The sequence below is a fragment of the Phalangium opilio genome, unplaced genomic scaffold, assembly GCF_054372755.1.
Source record: "Phalangium opilio isolate 3A_F unplaced genomic scaffold, DU_Popi_V2 ptg000500l_1, whole genome shotgun sequence".
Lineage (NCBI taxonomy): Eukaryota > Metazoa > Arthropoda > Arachnida > Opiliones > Phalangiidae > Phalangium > Phalangium opilio.
In genome coordinates this window covers 701,554-716,500 of record NW_028324238.1, presented here as the reverse complement: position 1 = coordinate 716,500, position 14,947 = coordinate 701,554, and the positions used below count along the sequence as shown (strand labels likewise).

Here is a 14,947-nt window from a genome sequence, read left to right as displayed (position 1 = left end):
AGCTTCTCTCTCTTTCTCCAAATCGTGTACGCAATCTCCGTATCGTGTACGCGTCCGGCACAGGGACAGGCGCTTGGGCTATTTCATAAATTTTACCGGAATTAAAATTCCGTGTAAAATTAAAAACCTACGCTTTTTCTTAGAGTTTATGATTAGCATCATGTATCGTAGTGTATCGTTTCGAAAATGTGAGGTTCATTCTACGCTCTTAAATTTTAAAGAGACGTGCAAAATAAGGTTTTTATTATTTTTCAAATTTAAAAAGTTTGTCTCCCTATTTTTATTTTATTTATTTATTTATTTATTTTTTCAAAGAATTTAACTGGTAATTTTCCCTTATGTAAGGATTGAACGCTTAACCTTAACTTCTGAGGATTTAAATATCGTGAAAATTTCGCTGCTGGCCCATTGAACCGAATCCCGTTGGACCGAATGCAGCCAAAATGTGCGGGTTTATTATCTGAAAATTTTCATTGCTATTAAACGATATATTTTTAACGCCGTATTTTAAATCCGAATTAAAAAATACCTCCTTTGGTTTAAAGAAAATACCCTTGTCCTTAAGCTTGCGTCTATCAAAACACTTTCCTATACAATAAATAATGATACTGATATGGTCAAATCCCAAGTTTAAAAGGATGCCTCTATTGTAACCGAGCCGAATCAAAGCCAACCTGAGGCTGAAATGACCCGTAAAACAATCAATATTTTGGAAAAGGCATATATTTATTGTTCAAGGAACTTAATAAATGCAGCGTTAATTGTTCCAGAATCTTTATAAAAATAATTTGTTGGAAAAGGCCCGCTTTTATTATGCAAGGACCTCAATGAAAATAAAAATATTTTGGAAAATCGGTTATCCTACCACTTCCAAACCTAACCTAACCTAACCTTAACCCTCTAAAATATTATTGTAATTTTAATAAAATTTACGCAAAATATTTCTAATACTCAAAGGCCATTATTGCAATAGTATTTTTTTATTACTTTATAGTTTCCCACACTGTCTAACGTGTGACGAAAGTTCCTATCGTTCAATTAACTTATATAGCCTTATAAGTAATAATAATATTCCTAATAAAAAAATCCCAATAGGCAGAGGCCGCACAAACGGCGGGATTTAAAATCACATTTCGGATAAAATAGGTCGATTGGGAATTCGGTCGAATGGGATTCGATCCAATGGGAGGACACCAAAATGCCTTCTAGTATATCAATGTAAATGAATATTTTAAAGTTATTTGTCTTAGCTGAGATATTGTGCATATCAGGGATAGATTTAATTTTAGAAGCAGGAATGGAGAACAGATTAATCTGGGAGCGTCAATCTCCCGAACCGACGGGACGGGAGGATATGAAAGAAGAGGCGGGTCATAGCGACAGAGGTAAAAAGGAAATACGCATTTTTCGCCGTCCCCGTCAGCAACGTTATCAAAACGTAGTTTAAGTGAGCCAATAAGATAATTTAAACTTTTCGTTACGTGTTGGAGGGAGGGGCCCTATGAGTCGGACTGAAGTAAATACTAACCGTTCTCCATTCCTACTTCTAAAATTAAATCTATCCCTGTGCATATAAACCTTTGCCAAAAACATGTCACCCCATTAATAAGAAATGCGTAAATATTTGTTTGTAAACTAATTTTTGAAATTGAAACTATGTTAAATCTCCTTCGTCCAAAGATATACTGAACAAATACAAAATATCTAAAGCTAAGTTTAAATTTGTTGCAACTAAATAGGAAAAATGGCTAGTTTTTAAATTTAACATTGCGGTGTTATTTGCCTTAAATTATTTTTGAAAGTAAAGCCTGATGCATTTAACCATTTTAGCTAAAGCTAGGGAGCTTATCCTATCTTTATTCAATTAATAAAAATCTTACAAAGTCTGAACACCATCAGAAAATTTAAAATCCTACATTGATGTATGTGTTGACAATTTTTAATCTCACAATAAATTTAATGTTGAGTATTTACAAAAATGCATATATCTAAAATCTAGTTAACAAGGAACTTCGACAGTATTGCTATTGATTTTTTCAGCAATATTAACAACATTAACGTTACAAAAGTTAATTAAACCGTTAGAGAAATACGCAATAAGATAAAACAAAGTTAAAATAACTAGGTCTTTTATACAAAATACGGTCAAGGTCTTTATTTCAACATCGATGAGATCCGATAAGTATTTACATTCCTGACTCCATCCTGAGATCCGAGACGTGAATATAATATACGCTCATCGGAACTACGTATGTGTGCAAAGTTTCATATCGATCAGAGATGCCTACAACATTTCCCGCAACTGATAAACTAGCTAATTATCAAATGAAATTAATTAAAATCTTGTAATATGGAAGACGACAATCAGAAATATTCACTAAAATATTATCTCAAATTCATTAATTGTACTATTTTAGAAGGGATATTAGATGTTTTAGGAGGGATGAGCATCTCCAGCCTTTTCACGAACATTCATACGCGCCTTGGCAGAAGGTTATTTTAACGGGACTCGAAAACGTGCTCCGTCTTGGTTTTCCCTTTCAAGGACAAACTGAAGTCGTATTATTTTTTACGTTTGGCCACGGATGATTGGGGAATGCTAAGTCTGAGAGAAATAGGCGCGGTAAGAGTAGGCTTAGGTCCGGTCGGACTCAAAAATGGGGGGGGGGGATACTCGGAATGGCAGGTGGTTTACGTCAAATCTAGGCTAAATTTACCGCCATAATGTCGAGTATTCCGAGTATTCCCTTCCCATTTTTTACATCCCACAGTCAGCCCGCCTATTTCTCTCAGATTTCGAATCCTCCCCATCATCCTTGATTTGGCCTTGAATAGTACTAAAAACTAGAAATCTGGTAGGCCCTACTAAGCATGACACGCCGATAACAATTCCACAATTTCCCTCTCCATTCGAATCCCTCTTAAAACATCTAATATCCCTGATTTAAGCATCCCTAGAACATATTATAGAAACAAATTTATCCTAATAAAAATCTTTCTCAGCAATTTTTCAATCATAATTTCGGTTTAATAATAAAACGCTTTACCTGTCGTTTCTAGTTATAAAAAGTCATTTTGAAAGAGGAATATTACATGAACTAGAATGATGAACACTTTCAGCCAAATCAATATGGCCCATATTTAATTTTATCAACCATTTCTTAGAAACATATCCAAGCGGCTCATTGCTATTCTAACCGAATCACTGTCATCGTTTTCGTAAGCAGAGTCTCTGGGGTACATTCCATCATCATCGGCGTCCCCGAACACGGTTTCATCTTGAACACCAGTTGTGTCCCAAACACACAACTTTCCGTCGTAGCTCGCGGTGAACAACTTTCCTCGTACCACCTTTTAATACAATTCAGTGAGAATATAAGAACATTTCCAACGGAAGGTGTAGTCAGGGATAGATTTAATTTGAGAAGTAGGAATGAAGAACAGAGTAATGTGGGCACGCGTTATAGTCCCGGACCCCTTCCACGGGACGGGAGGGTATGAAAGAAGAGGCGGGTAATAGTGACAGAGGTAAAAAGGAATTACGTATTTTTGGCCGTTTCCGTAAGCAACGTCATCAAAACGTTGTTTAAGTGAGCCAATAAGATAATTTAACCTTTTCGTTACGTGTTGGAGAGAGGGGCTCCAAACTAGGCTATGAGTCGGACTGAAGTAAATAGTAACCGTTATCCATTCCTACTTCTAAAATGAAATCTATCCTTGGTGTAGTACAATAGCACCTAAATCATAACAACATAAAATAATTTGGTAACTGTTTTAACTAAAAGATTGAGTTTAGCTGAATCTGAATAAGGAATATGTTCTTTGGTCGATTTTGAGTTGAAAATGTTCGATGACATTTTGCGGTCCAGGCCACTGTTAAAGTTATGATTGGAGTATTTTACGGATGACCCCATAAATTTAATTAAGAAACTGAAAGACAATGCTAATTTAATTAAAGAATCATCTCTTAAACACTCGAATCATTACTCGAAAAACAGTGGCCCGGACGGCAAAAGTTCAAAGAACATTTTCGACTCAAAACGACACAAAGAACATCCTCCATAATTTATGGCTGTCTTATTAGAAACACCCTGCATATTCGGAATCAGCCAAACTCGAGCATTAAGCTGAAATATATGCGTTCGATTTTGCAGTCCAACATGGTAATTTGGATATCACTTATAATCCCCTTCCACCTTGTGAGTGAGAAAGAAATTCGTATTTTTCTCTCTGCGCATGGGCGAAATTTCAAGCCCTTCACTCACAATTCTACGGAAAGCTATAATGATCGATAAGTTTGTCACCGGTTACAGAGATTGTCATGAAGTAACGTATGCAAAACGTCATAGACTCTCGTAAAGTGACGCCTTGTGAGTCGCTGTCAAACGCTTAGTACACACTAAATAGGAGATGGACTTCAAAATCGAATGTATATTCTCGCGTCGTTCTCGAACTAGCTCGCAGTAAGTCTCTAGTAATACGAAGCATAGGTATTGTCAAACTTATTGAACATCTTATAAACATATGGTAGCTCATATTTGTAAGCCAGCTTTTTGGTCTAGTTGTGAATCCATACTTCGTTAGTATTTATATTTTGTATATATCCATGTTACAACCCCTTTAACTACTTGAGATGAACTTAAACTGATCAACTCTTGTAAAGTTAACTTTAAAACTTACCTCAATGCAAGCCACCAAGCTTTCGTGGCCTGCGAACGTTCTCTTCAAGGTTCCAGATTTTGACTCAAACATCCTAGCTTTCTGGTCTCCACATCCTGTGAAAACTGAAAGTTTTATGCGAAATGTAAAAATGCCGCTTCTTTTAATTAATTTTTTTTAAGAATACAATATTTCCACGAATTTCGATCACAATTTCTTGATAAAAAAACCGGTTTATGTAATTAGGACAATTGAGGGAGGGTACCTTCTGAGCTGCATTTAGGTGACCTTGAACTATGTCTCAAACTCTCAATGTTACAATGAAACTACTTTCTCAAGGCATTGGTCTCTGCCATGGTGTATCCCTTTATTAGTGTTTGTGTTGCGAACTTTCACCTCAAGACGTGAAGTAGTTGCCTAGGTTTTATACAGCAAATATTAAGGTCGGCGGACCGTTGAATTTATTCTTTTTAAGTTGTCACAACTCCCTGGAAACGAAAGTATTTCTTTCTTTCCGGGAAAATAGTGTTAAGGCATTTTCCTATTCTTGTGTTATATTCAGCCTTATACGGCGGGAGAAACAATTGGGCCAATCACTGCGCCTTTCCTATTGATGCGGTCAACGGTTCTAGCAAACGCAAGAGGGGGGTTTCGGACTCTCGGGAGTTGGGGATACGCCGGAGCGGGGCGGCTCACAACCAATGACATTAGAGGGATTAACCGGATTTGAGGAACGGCTTAAAAACAACGAAATAATACCTCTATGACGCATTTTACATCAGCTGCTGACGTCAATATAATATTTATATAATATATATATAATATATATAAATATATATATATAAATAAAAACCAGTCGGAAAACCGGGGGTTATGAACAAGTTTTTCTAGCTAAAGGACAGGAGACTATATAGTACTAGGTATTTCGAAGAGGGTTATGTACTCGTGACAAAAGACTTCAGTGATAATTTTAAAGGAAAACTGGTCTAAATAATTGAAAATTTTAAATCTGATTTACTACTTACTCATGCCGTCTAAGTATCGAAGGCACGTCGTTGTAAGTTTGTGACCTCTGTAAATTCTCACGCACTGAGCGAATTCCATAACCCATGCCCTTGCGGTGTGATCGGAGCTTGCAGAATACATCATACGATTGGGATACTTAATGTAAAAGGAATTAAAATTAATTCATCTAAAATTCTGATAGGAGTGTGTATTTATTATTTTTATTTACCACTCTTAAATCGAAAATGGGTCCACGATGCCCTTTGATGTCTCTTAAGCACGTCCCTTTCCTTAAATTCCATTGTTTTATTAGGGAGTCGGCTGATCCCGTGTATAAGGACTCGTAATTGGAGTCCGTTGCTAGGCAGTTAACTGGACCTCCGTGGCCTTTGAAGATCTAATTGAGAGGAGATAATGCTACGTTACTTTGAATAGGTTTTACGAGGAGAAGGTGTGATCGAGTAGTCTCATCTATGTTAACCTAGCCTAACAAAATGTGTACTTTGTGTGACACGAGAAACGTTTAAATAAAAATTAATCACAATACATGATTTTACAAATGGAACTTGATCAGAATACGTTAATTATGATAGTGAGATGAAGCTTTGTTGTGGAGTAGCAATTTAGTTTTAGTCTTTTTAACACCTAGCTTTATCACTATAACTTCAGCAGTCCATGCATATTTTGGCATACGCTACTAAGATCCTTTGTGAACAATATAGGAACATAAAATTATACCAAAGAGGAAAGAGAGAGGGAGATAAAAACGCGCTTTATAAAATCCACCGAAAAATGGGAAAATAGGGGGGTAGTAAAAACAATTTTCGGTACGTTTAGTTTTAGGACGCACATCCTTTGCGCAAGGGGCGATTGACCTCCTCGCTTTATCTCTGTCATCCCCTACGTCAACTGTGCGCGAGAAAGCAGCGCTCAGGCGCCGCGGTGTACCGTACATTTACCCCCGTTTTCACCACGCATGGATCACGGCTGCCTATACTGATTCTCTCTCCCTCTTTCTCTCCTCTTTGATTAGAAAAGAGAAGAACGGCTTTTTTACACATAAATGCAAAAATATTCCAAAAAAAATATCTCCTATTAAAAAACAGTTAGCATTTAATTAGTCTTGAAAACGAGGACTGTATTGGTTAATTTGCGTCTGCTAGCCCGAAACCATGACCTTACCGATACCTCTCTCAACCAATCCCGTAGGGGTAAGAGGTTCGGGCTAGAAGACACCGCTAAACCAATGGTGGCACAGCAGTCCTCTTTTAAAGGAATAGCGACGTGGTTTGAAAATTATCTCAAATCTAAAGAAAACCTTACTTTTTTGAGTTTAAACTCTTCTGATTACAAAAATATGCTTGATAAATATATAAATATGAGGGAAAACACAGAAAAAACACTTCGAAAACTTGAAATTTGGGGAGGAAAAGCAAATTTGCGGCGAAGATATTTGGCGGGTTTTTCTCCTTGATACGCCACTCACGGCATCTCGCGGAAAAGCCAAGCGCGAGCGCCGGAGACTCCCGAGTCTACTAATGGCGCGCGAATCTGAATAAAATAGGCTTATCGCGGCGACACTAACAGGCGTCACGTGAGCGACATCTAAAGAGAAACCTTCTCCTTACTACGTCCTCAAACGAAACAAAATTTTAACTAGGCCTTTTCCAAACACAATACTTTAATTGCAATTTTATAAATTGCTACGAAACCAAATAGAAAAGTGAATATATCATAATAAACTAGATTTTTCAAGGATTTTTGTTTCGCATTTTAAGTTTGTGGGTGACGAAAATTATGTCACTAGCACTTTAAAGACTAATTAAATGCTAATTATTTTGTAATAAGAGATTATTATTTTCAATATATTTCTTTTTTATTTAGAAAAAGGCCGTTCATTTAAGGTATAATATTATATTACCCAAAAATTTCCTTTAATTCTAAAAGTTAATCTATAGGCTGTTATTACATATTGTAGATATAGAGATGTTTTGAATTCTACTACAACGTACTTCACTAATTCAAGGGCAAAAAATACAATTTTTCAGCCTTAAATATTTTTTAAACTTCCTTCCTCAATACTAATACGTGTGGCATTGAAGCTACAAAATATTATTCACTCAAAGCACGTTTATCAAACCTTTACACACGGAAATATCTTACATGTACACATTCTCCGGATAGCATGCTCCAAGACCGTGCTGTAGAGTCAGCCGAACCTGATATCACCAAATCATCTTCGTATATGGCATTTCCGTTTAGAGGGTTCTCGTCCGACGGAACAAATATAACCGCGAATATAGCCCTTTCGTGACCCTCGAAAACTCTCACGCCTCCTTTCAAATTGTTACTTCTATCCTCTTCGGGACCTTCGTCCTCTTCCTCCGTCATGGATGCGTCGAGAAACCATGCTCTAATTGTGCGGTCGTAAGAAGTGGAAAATATGAATCCACACGTTGCCAGGACACGGCTAATGCGTGAATCATGGCCTTGGTACACAAAGAGACAAAATCCCGTGCCTATCGACCATTTGCGTATCGTTAGATCCGCCGAGCCAGTAACCACAAATTGCTTAAAAACCGAGCAGCACGTGATCGACGCGTAGTGACCTTAAATTATTTGAAAAGAGGGCATTGCACAATTTATACTAAAATTAGGTCAAGACATAAATAGCTACGTATTATATAAAGGTTGAAAAATAAATCGCTTTAGTAAAACCATAAGTTTATAAGTAATGTTCCATAAGTATGACACTCTATGCTGAATTGATTTTTTACACGCGGTTTTTGAGTCTGTACTAAGCCTTTGACAGCGCCTCACCAGGCCAAGAAGTGTTATTAGTTTATTAGGGAGAAGGTTTAAATTCGCCACATTCCAGCTTTATCTCCAGTCCAAACGTAGGTCCGGAGTTAATCCCCGCCTCTAAATTACAGCCAGCATCTCATTGGTTCTTGAAAACTTACGTCAGCGCGACGCAAAAGACGAAAATTACGTATTTTCCGACTGAGGAGAGGCGAAATAGCCCGGCCTCCTTTTGCGTCCCCCTTGCATTTTGGAAGGGAGACTGGGACTATGACGCGCGAATACTTAAGCAACTTATACCTTCTCACTAATAAACTAGATATCACTTCTTGACCAGGCGTCGCTGTACGATAATTTATGACGTTTCACATACGTCTCTTTATGACGAGCTCTCAGTAATCAGTGACAAACTTATGGAACATATCTTAGAAACTTATGGTAAAATTCTTAAAGGTAGGCTTCGCATTCTATAAAATAATCGATATGTGAAACTAGATCAATCTCATTTAGGTAAGATTAGTGAATATACCCGATATTATAGTGTATAATTTTCTAGACATATACAGTGAGGATCTATAAGTCTCAATTGTGCATACTGATCTCCGATAGATCTAAACTGATAGACTACAGAAAGGCACATCATAACATATCTCCACATTTATTTTCAATCAATATTCATCTGTTATTGCCATTTAATTTTAATTCACTGTCGTTAAAATTATAATTAATTATATACAGTTATGAAATTGTTCATTGACAATCATGTTGGCATTTGGCATCGTTATCAATATGTATTAATAATTTTATCTGAATGATTGCTTATTTTAGTTCACATTAGACCTGAATGATCTCTATAAACAAACGCACTGAGCGATATCACCATGGGAATGGAAGCTATAGTCCGACAAGTCTTAAAACAAAGGCGATCTAGTTCCAATAAAAAATAAACCCATTCAATTCAACCTGAAATTAACTATGGGCTTGCACCGAACTGTTAAATCCCATTTAAGAGGACACAGATGAGAAGGTCTATAGTTTTTTGTCATACGGGCTTAAAATGATGAACATAATTAAATTACTATTATTACTGAACACACAAAGTCAAAATACACTCAATTCATAGGTCGATCGACGAACATGAGAGTGTTTTTGAATTGATAAGATCAGCTTTTTAGAAAGTAGTAAACTTTAAATGCACGTGGGTCGATTTTTAATTTCACTTTCCATTCCTCAATTAGTCTAACTCTTCTGGTAGAAAGTAAACCTTTTACTTAGAAGCATAAAGCAAAGCGAGGGTCCAGTGGATCCCCTACAAAGTGATTTTCCTTACTATTTTTAATTATTTTTAAAAGTATTAGTTTTTCGAGACCGCTTCGATCACTGCTTCCCCTTCTGTGGTTTGGCAAAAACACGAGTGAAACATTTACAATACCTTCGCTACCCTCCTCTCACTTGGAGATACAGTAGAGTTACACCTAAGAGTAGTTTCCATAATATTTTGCACTATTAATAATTTTCATTTCGATATAGATGCTTTTAAACCATTAAAGGAAAATAAATTGTTTCAATGTAATTTTGCCGTTCAAAGTAATAGCTACACCACCTCTCATTTAATTCAAGCAGACAGGCCCAGAGAAACGCTTCTTAAAACTGCAGGAATAAAGTATGTCCTTTTAAAGTGTATTTAACGGTTCAGTGTGATCCCAAAATTTATTTCAAAATGAAATAGTTTTAAATATATATATCTATATGCAATTTAATTTTTCTATAATAAATAATTTTCCAAAATCAATGTTGAATATTAACGCGAATTATAATAAGACCATAACTTAGTAGTTGCCTATACATAGTTTTCAGACTTGGATTGATACCATTTACATCAGGATGTCAGGCTACTTGGCGGACAAAGTTTAGTACCAACTAACGTGGACTCCTAGTGTAAATGGTATTAATCGTCCTAGTCCTAAAAGTATATATTGTTAGTTACCTCGTAGGACCCCCAAGCATTCGATGGGCATAGATTCTGTGCTCCACATCCTAGCAGTCGTGTCGTCACTTCCGGTAACCAAAAGAGATCCATCATCACTCAGGGCCATGCAGTTTATTCCAAGTTTGTGATCTGTTATGGTTTGCAGCAGGTAGTTCTGGTTATTGCCTCCAGATACTATGCAACCCATCAACAAACCCTTAAAAAAAAAAAAAACACGATTGTACAAGTTTTTAAATTGTTTAGAACAGAATTGAATTGCATAAAAAATTGTATGTTATCGAAAGGAAATGAAATATAAATCGAGGAGGCTTTGGTAAAAGATTTTTTAAAACCGAACAAAGTCGACTGGAAACCGTTTCTTTCCTCTTACTTACAATGCTTAAGCGTTATCCTAAACTTTTAATTTTAGAACCATAATTAAAATTAATTTCGTACTTCAAAGATGGGGAGAAGACACGATAATGTGGTGTACTGAAAAATATTCTGAAGAAGAACCAACTAATAGGATTGTATTTATCTCTTTGCAAATGAAATTCACCAATTTTGTGTAAATGTAAGTAAACTGAAAAAATTATAATCTTTTTTTTTTGGTTTTGTTTTGGAAAATTAGTTACATTCTAAATAAACTAATTCAGCGATACAGCCTTTACTAAACGCTCACCTTTAGAAACACATATCATTGGGTTTTTTCAATTAGGTTAAATCAAATAGAAGATTACCAAAATTAATAATATTAATTATAATTCCAGTAAAAATCTTAAATACATAACTCACTTGATACAAAATAGGTGAAAAAACAAACGCACTTCATTCACTATCACAAACCGCGGTTCTCCATATTCTTGTGTTTACTGTAAAATCCATCATAACAAGCTTAAATAGTTCCACGTGTTCCATTCCGTTACTGTCCCGTCCGGATTTACCCAAATGGAAGTAAAGCGATTTTAGCAAAGACTTGAGGGTCCCACCCATTTTGTGTCATGAATGCCTTGTTACGCTCCGTTGAGGGTCCACTACCCCGTCCCCATGGAAACAACGATACAAACAATTCCGGGTCGTCGTACAGTGATAGATTCTTAGCAATCTCTGCTCCGCCGATCGCCACCGAATGACGAAGTCCTTCATTCACGCTAATAATAAGGGAAAAATGAAGTACGCCTACGCTCTGGTTTTTGGAAAAATGTAATTGCTACTTGTATCAGAGCCAACTCCACCTTCCACGCTATCTGGACTTCCTCGATTGTAAGAGATGTCACGCCCATCAGGATTATGGGAAAAAAGAAAAGGCTTTAACCCGGAACGATTGACCCTAAACTATAGCTCACCTGTAATATTAGCCTATTTTGTAAAAGCCATAGTTCACAATGCACTATTCTTAGCGACTTTTTGGAAACTATTTTTATATAAAAGTACACTTACATTTTACAACAAGTCATGAAGGGTAACAACCTTCCTTATTTATAATGGGATGGTTGTTTGGTTTCAAAAATATAAGACATATAACCTTAGTTTCCACATCACTAAGCCTTTGACTGCGCCTCACCGCAGGCGTCGTTTTACGAGAATCTATGACGTTTCACCTACGTCACTTCGTGACAAGCTCTCAGTAACCAGTGAAACACTTATGGAACATATCTTATGAACTTATGTGTAGTGGATACACGTTAGTCTTGCCGATTCAAGCCCGATCAATAATAACTAGATTTTTTCTAACCTAAACCACGCTTTCATTGTCTTACTAGAAATATTTTCTTTTAATATTAGTTAGAAGTTTTTAATTTACTTTCTGATTGATGTACCAACCGCAAAGTATTTTCAAATAACTCTGTACATAATTCAATGAAATGTCTTTTGAAAACCAATATAGAACGTCTTTCAACTTGCCGAACAATACGCGTAATTACACCAGGTACCATGTGGTATGATGGTTTTTTAACATGTAACAAAACTCATTTTCACACATTTTGCCCCTAATTAACTTTTGTATAATTTGATTTCGAAATGATTAGCAGTTGCTACTTTGCATGCCAAAAAGTATCAAAAGGTTTTCTATACTGGCACATAGATGGTAAAAAATAATTACCGTTACTACAAATGTCACTTTTAGAAAAAGTTCATAAGAAATCTTCGGTAAGCTTGTCTCTTGTTACTGAGGCCTTGTCATGATGAAACGTTGGTGAAATCATGGATTTATAATTTATAATTTCCATTATAATTCCATGGTAAAATGTCATTCTCGTAAAAAGACGCCTGTCGATGGCTTAGTACTGAATAGTTAGGAAGATTGACTGCAAACCCGCGTGAAGTCAATTCTTGCGCCGTTCTCGAACAAGGTCGAAGTAAGTCTCTAGCATTAAGAAGTGCACGAAGTGTCATACTTATGGAACATATCTTATAAACGTATGCTTTTAGGTATTGAAATCATACAAAACACCTTCTTCCTAGTTTTAACTATATTTTGAACTAATAATCTTGTGTGTGATTCACTAAATGTATATATACGAACATTCAATGTGGTTTCTACTTAAGCGTGTGCTATAAGCACCTTGGTTTCTCTCATAAGCATTCCATTGCCACATAAAAAAATTTAAATTGTAAAATGTTTATAATTTATCCAAATTTAAATGTTCATTACAATGCATAATAATTGAAATCTATTTTATATCATTTTTCTCGGAGGACAACTTGAATTGGAACTTCTCTCGCTTGAAGAAAGCTTTTTCCAAGAAGCATGTCCAAAGGTTCCTATTAAAAATAATCAGTCCAGTGTCACAAAATTTCAAGCAAATTCTTAGTGAGATATTACGAGGAATATTAGATAACTATAGAGATGTGAAATTACCGTAATTTTTAAAAATGGTAATTTACCTAATGAAATTTTAGAGAAAAAAATTCAACTTCAGTTCTGCCGACAATTAATGGTAATTTATTTTTTCTCTCGTATATATAATCTATGAAATCGCGATTAATTGTACTTGAGCACTTCATACCTTGTTTAGTTGCTTTAAACAGCACCAAGAAGCGATATCTATTTTACTAGGGAGAAGGTATAAATTCGCCACATTTTCAGCTTTATCTCCAGTCCGAACGTACGTTAATCCCCGCCTCTAAATTACAAGCAGTATCTCATTGGTTCTTGAAAACTCACGTCAGCGTGAAGCGAATGACGAAAATTACGTATTTTCCGACTGAGCAGAGGCGAAATAGCCCTGGCTCCTTTTATTTTGAAAGGGGGACTGGGACAATAGCGCGCGAATACTTAGGCATCATATATCTTCTCCCTAGTTAACTATATATCGCTTCTTGACAGCACCAGAAGTTAATGACTTCCTATCCTGGGAAGTATTGGACACTAAGGCTTTATATGGTATCCATCCCTGCTAGTCAAAATTGCCTATGGCAAGCGTAAAAGAGGGTCGAAAGTTTCCTCCCCACTAGGAAAACGATCTAATATACTGTAAAAATCCCACGCCGAGAGGCTGTGGCACTCAAACTGTGGGGCGTGTTCAAAACATTTTCAGCGCCAATCGTTGAAAAGCCGTGTGGCTAGAACTCTATGAAAATCCATTACAATCCGTGGACCTAGGACCCCACAATAGTTTGACTGGAATTTCTAGCAAACTCTATTAACAGCTGTTCTTGTCACCGTTTCTGATTCGTTACCTCAAACCACAGGACACACCTTAAAGTTTCGTTACTTGCCCGCTGCTGGCGCGCAAATCAGCCTGCCAGCTCAAAATGAGGGAAACGCCGTAGCTGGCGCGGTGATCGGACCTAATAAGAAGTTGGCTAACAGAGATGGTTCCGGATATGGTTAGAGTCCAATACTTCCCAGGATAAGAAGTCATAAACTTCTGACAGCACCAATTGATGGCAAGTTGGGAAATCTGGACTCCGAAGTAAAATAGACTAATTTTTATAGTCTCTGGCAGCCTAGTACACTTAGTTTGACTCAAAATGACTCTGGAAACCGTTTGGTAATCTACTACTTTAATTTCCCGGAAAATTACCATTGTAAAATTATGGTATGATATAAATAGGTAATTTCCTGCTGTATTTGTTAAATTACCAACTTACATTTCTTGATACCGATTTTAAACATTTTCATTTGGTTACCTTAGTTTTCTCTGTAGCCTGAAATCGGACATGTCGCAACGTATGGGCTAAAGCTGCTTTTATTTCCAAAATGGCCAACCTCAGACCTAGGCAATTTCTTGGCCCAGTCCCAAATGGTAAATAAGTATAAGATAGTACAGTTTCTTTATTTTCTGGCAAAAATCTGAAAGTATAACATTTTTCCCGTTATTTATTTCTCTGTTTGATTTTTTTATTTAAACGTAAGCTTATAATACTCCTCCTAAGTATAAATATCAGAAACACAAACTATGATCTCAATCTCTACTCGACTCGACTAAGGTAGAAAAATCGCAGTAGACAATGCAGAACAAGTAACAGAATAACCATATGTATGACTCTTTCCTATAACTATTT

At 36.3% G+C, this 14,947-nt stretch overlaps 2 protein-coding genes across 5 annotated transcripts in view; both read right to left on the bottom strand.

The window, feature by feature from the left end:
• Positions 1–3,109: 3,109 nt before the first annotated feature.
• On the bottom strand, positions 3,110–10,778 carry LOC149591780 (uncharacterized). Its single transcript, XM_089861713.1, has 6 exons — positions 10,454–10,778; positions 7,828–8,273; positions 5,894–6,061; positions 5,685–5,820; positions 4,681–4,784; positions 3,110–3,351 (listed from the first exon to the last, which is right to left on the bottom strand). The coding sequence occupies exons 1-6, from the start codon at positions 10,641–10,643 to the stop codon at positions 3,151–3,153; spliced, it is 1,245 nt and encodes a 414-aa protein (XP_089717839.1). The 5' UTR covers positions 10,644–10,778; the 3' UTR covers positions 3,110–3,150.
• A 2,264-nt stretch (positions 10,779–13,042) lies between these two features.
• LOC149591774 (cytochrome P450 3A9-like) overlaps positions 13,043–14,947 on the bottom strand; it is a 55,316-nt gene continuing 53,411 nt past the window's right edge. For all 4 annotated transcript variants that reach the window (XM_089861730.1, XM_089861732.1, XM_089861733.1 and 1 more), the window contains 2 exons: positions 14,573–14,735; positions 13,043–13,201 (listed from right to left, as the gene is read on the bottom strand). In XM_089861730.1, the coding sequence (XP_089717856.1) occupies positions 13,121–13,201; positions 14,573–14,735 (244 nt within the window). In that variant the 3' untranslated portion in view covers positions 13,043–13,120. The remainder of the gene's footprint in view (positions 13,202–14,572; positions 14,736–14,947) is intronic.

Bases quoted from the DNA above. Each gene is read 5' to 3' on its own strand.
- LOC149591780 (XM_089861713.1), bottom strand. From the start codon at position 10,643: ATGGGTTGCATAGTATCTGGAGGCAATAACCAGAACTACCTGCTGCAA. The intron at 8,274-10,453 runs GTAACTAACAAT...AAATAATTTAAG, and splicing joins ATGCTTGGGGGTCCTACGAG to GTCACTACGCGTCGATCACG. The intron at 6,062-7,827 runs GTAAGATATTTC...CCTCTCAATTAG, and splicing joins TATCCGGAGAATGTGTACAT to ATCTTCAAAGGCCACGGAGG.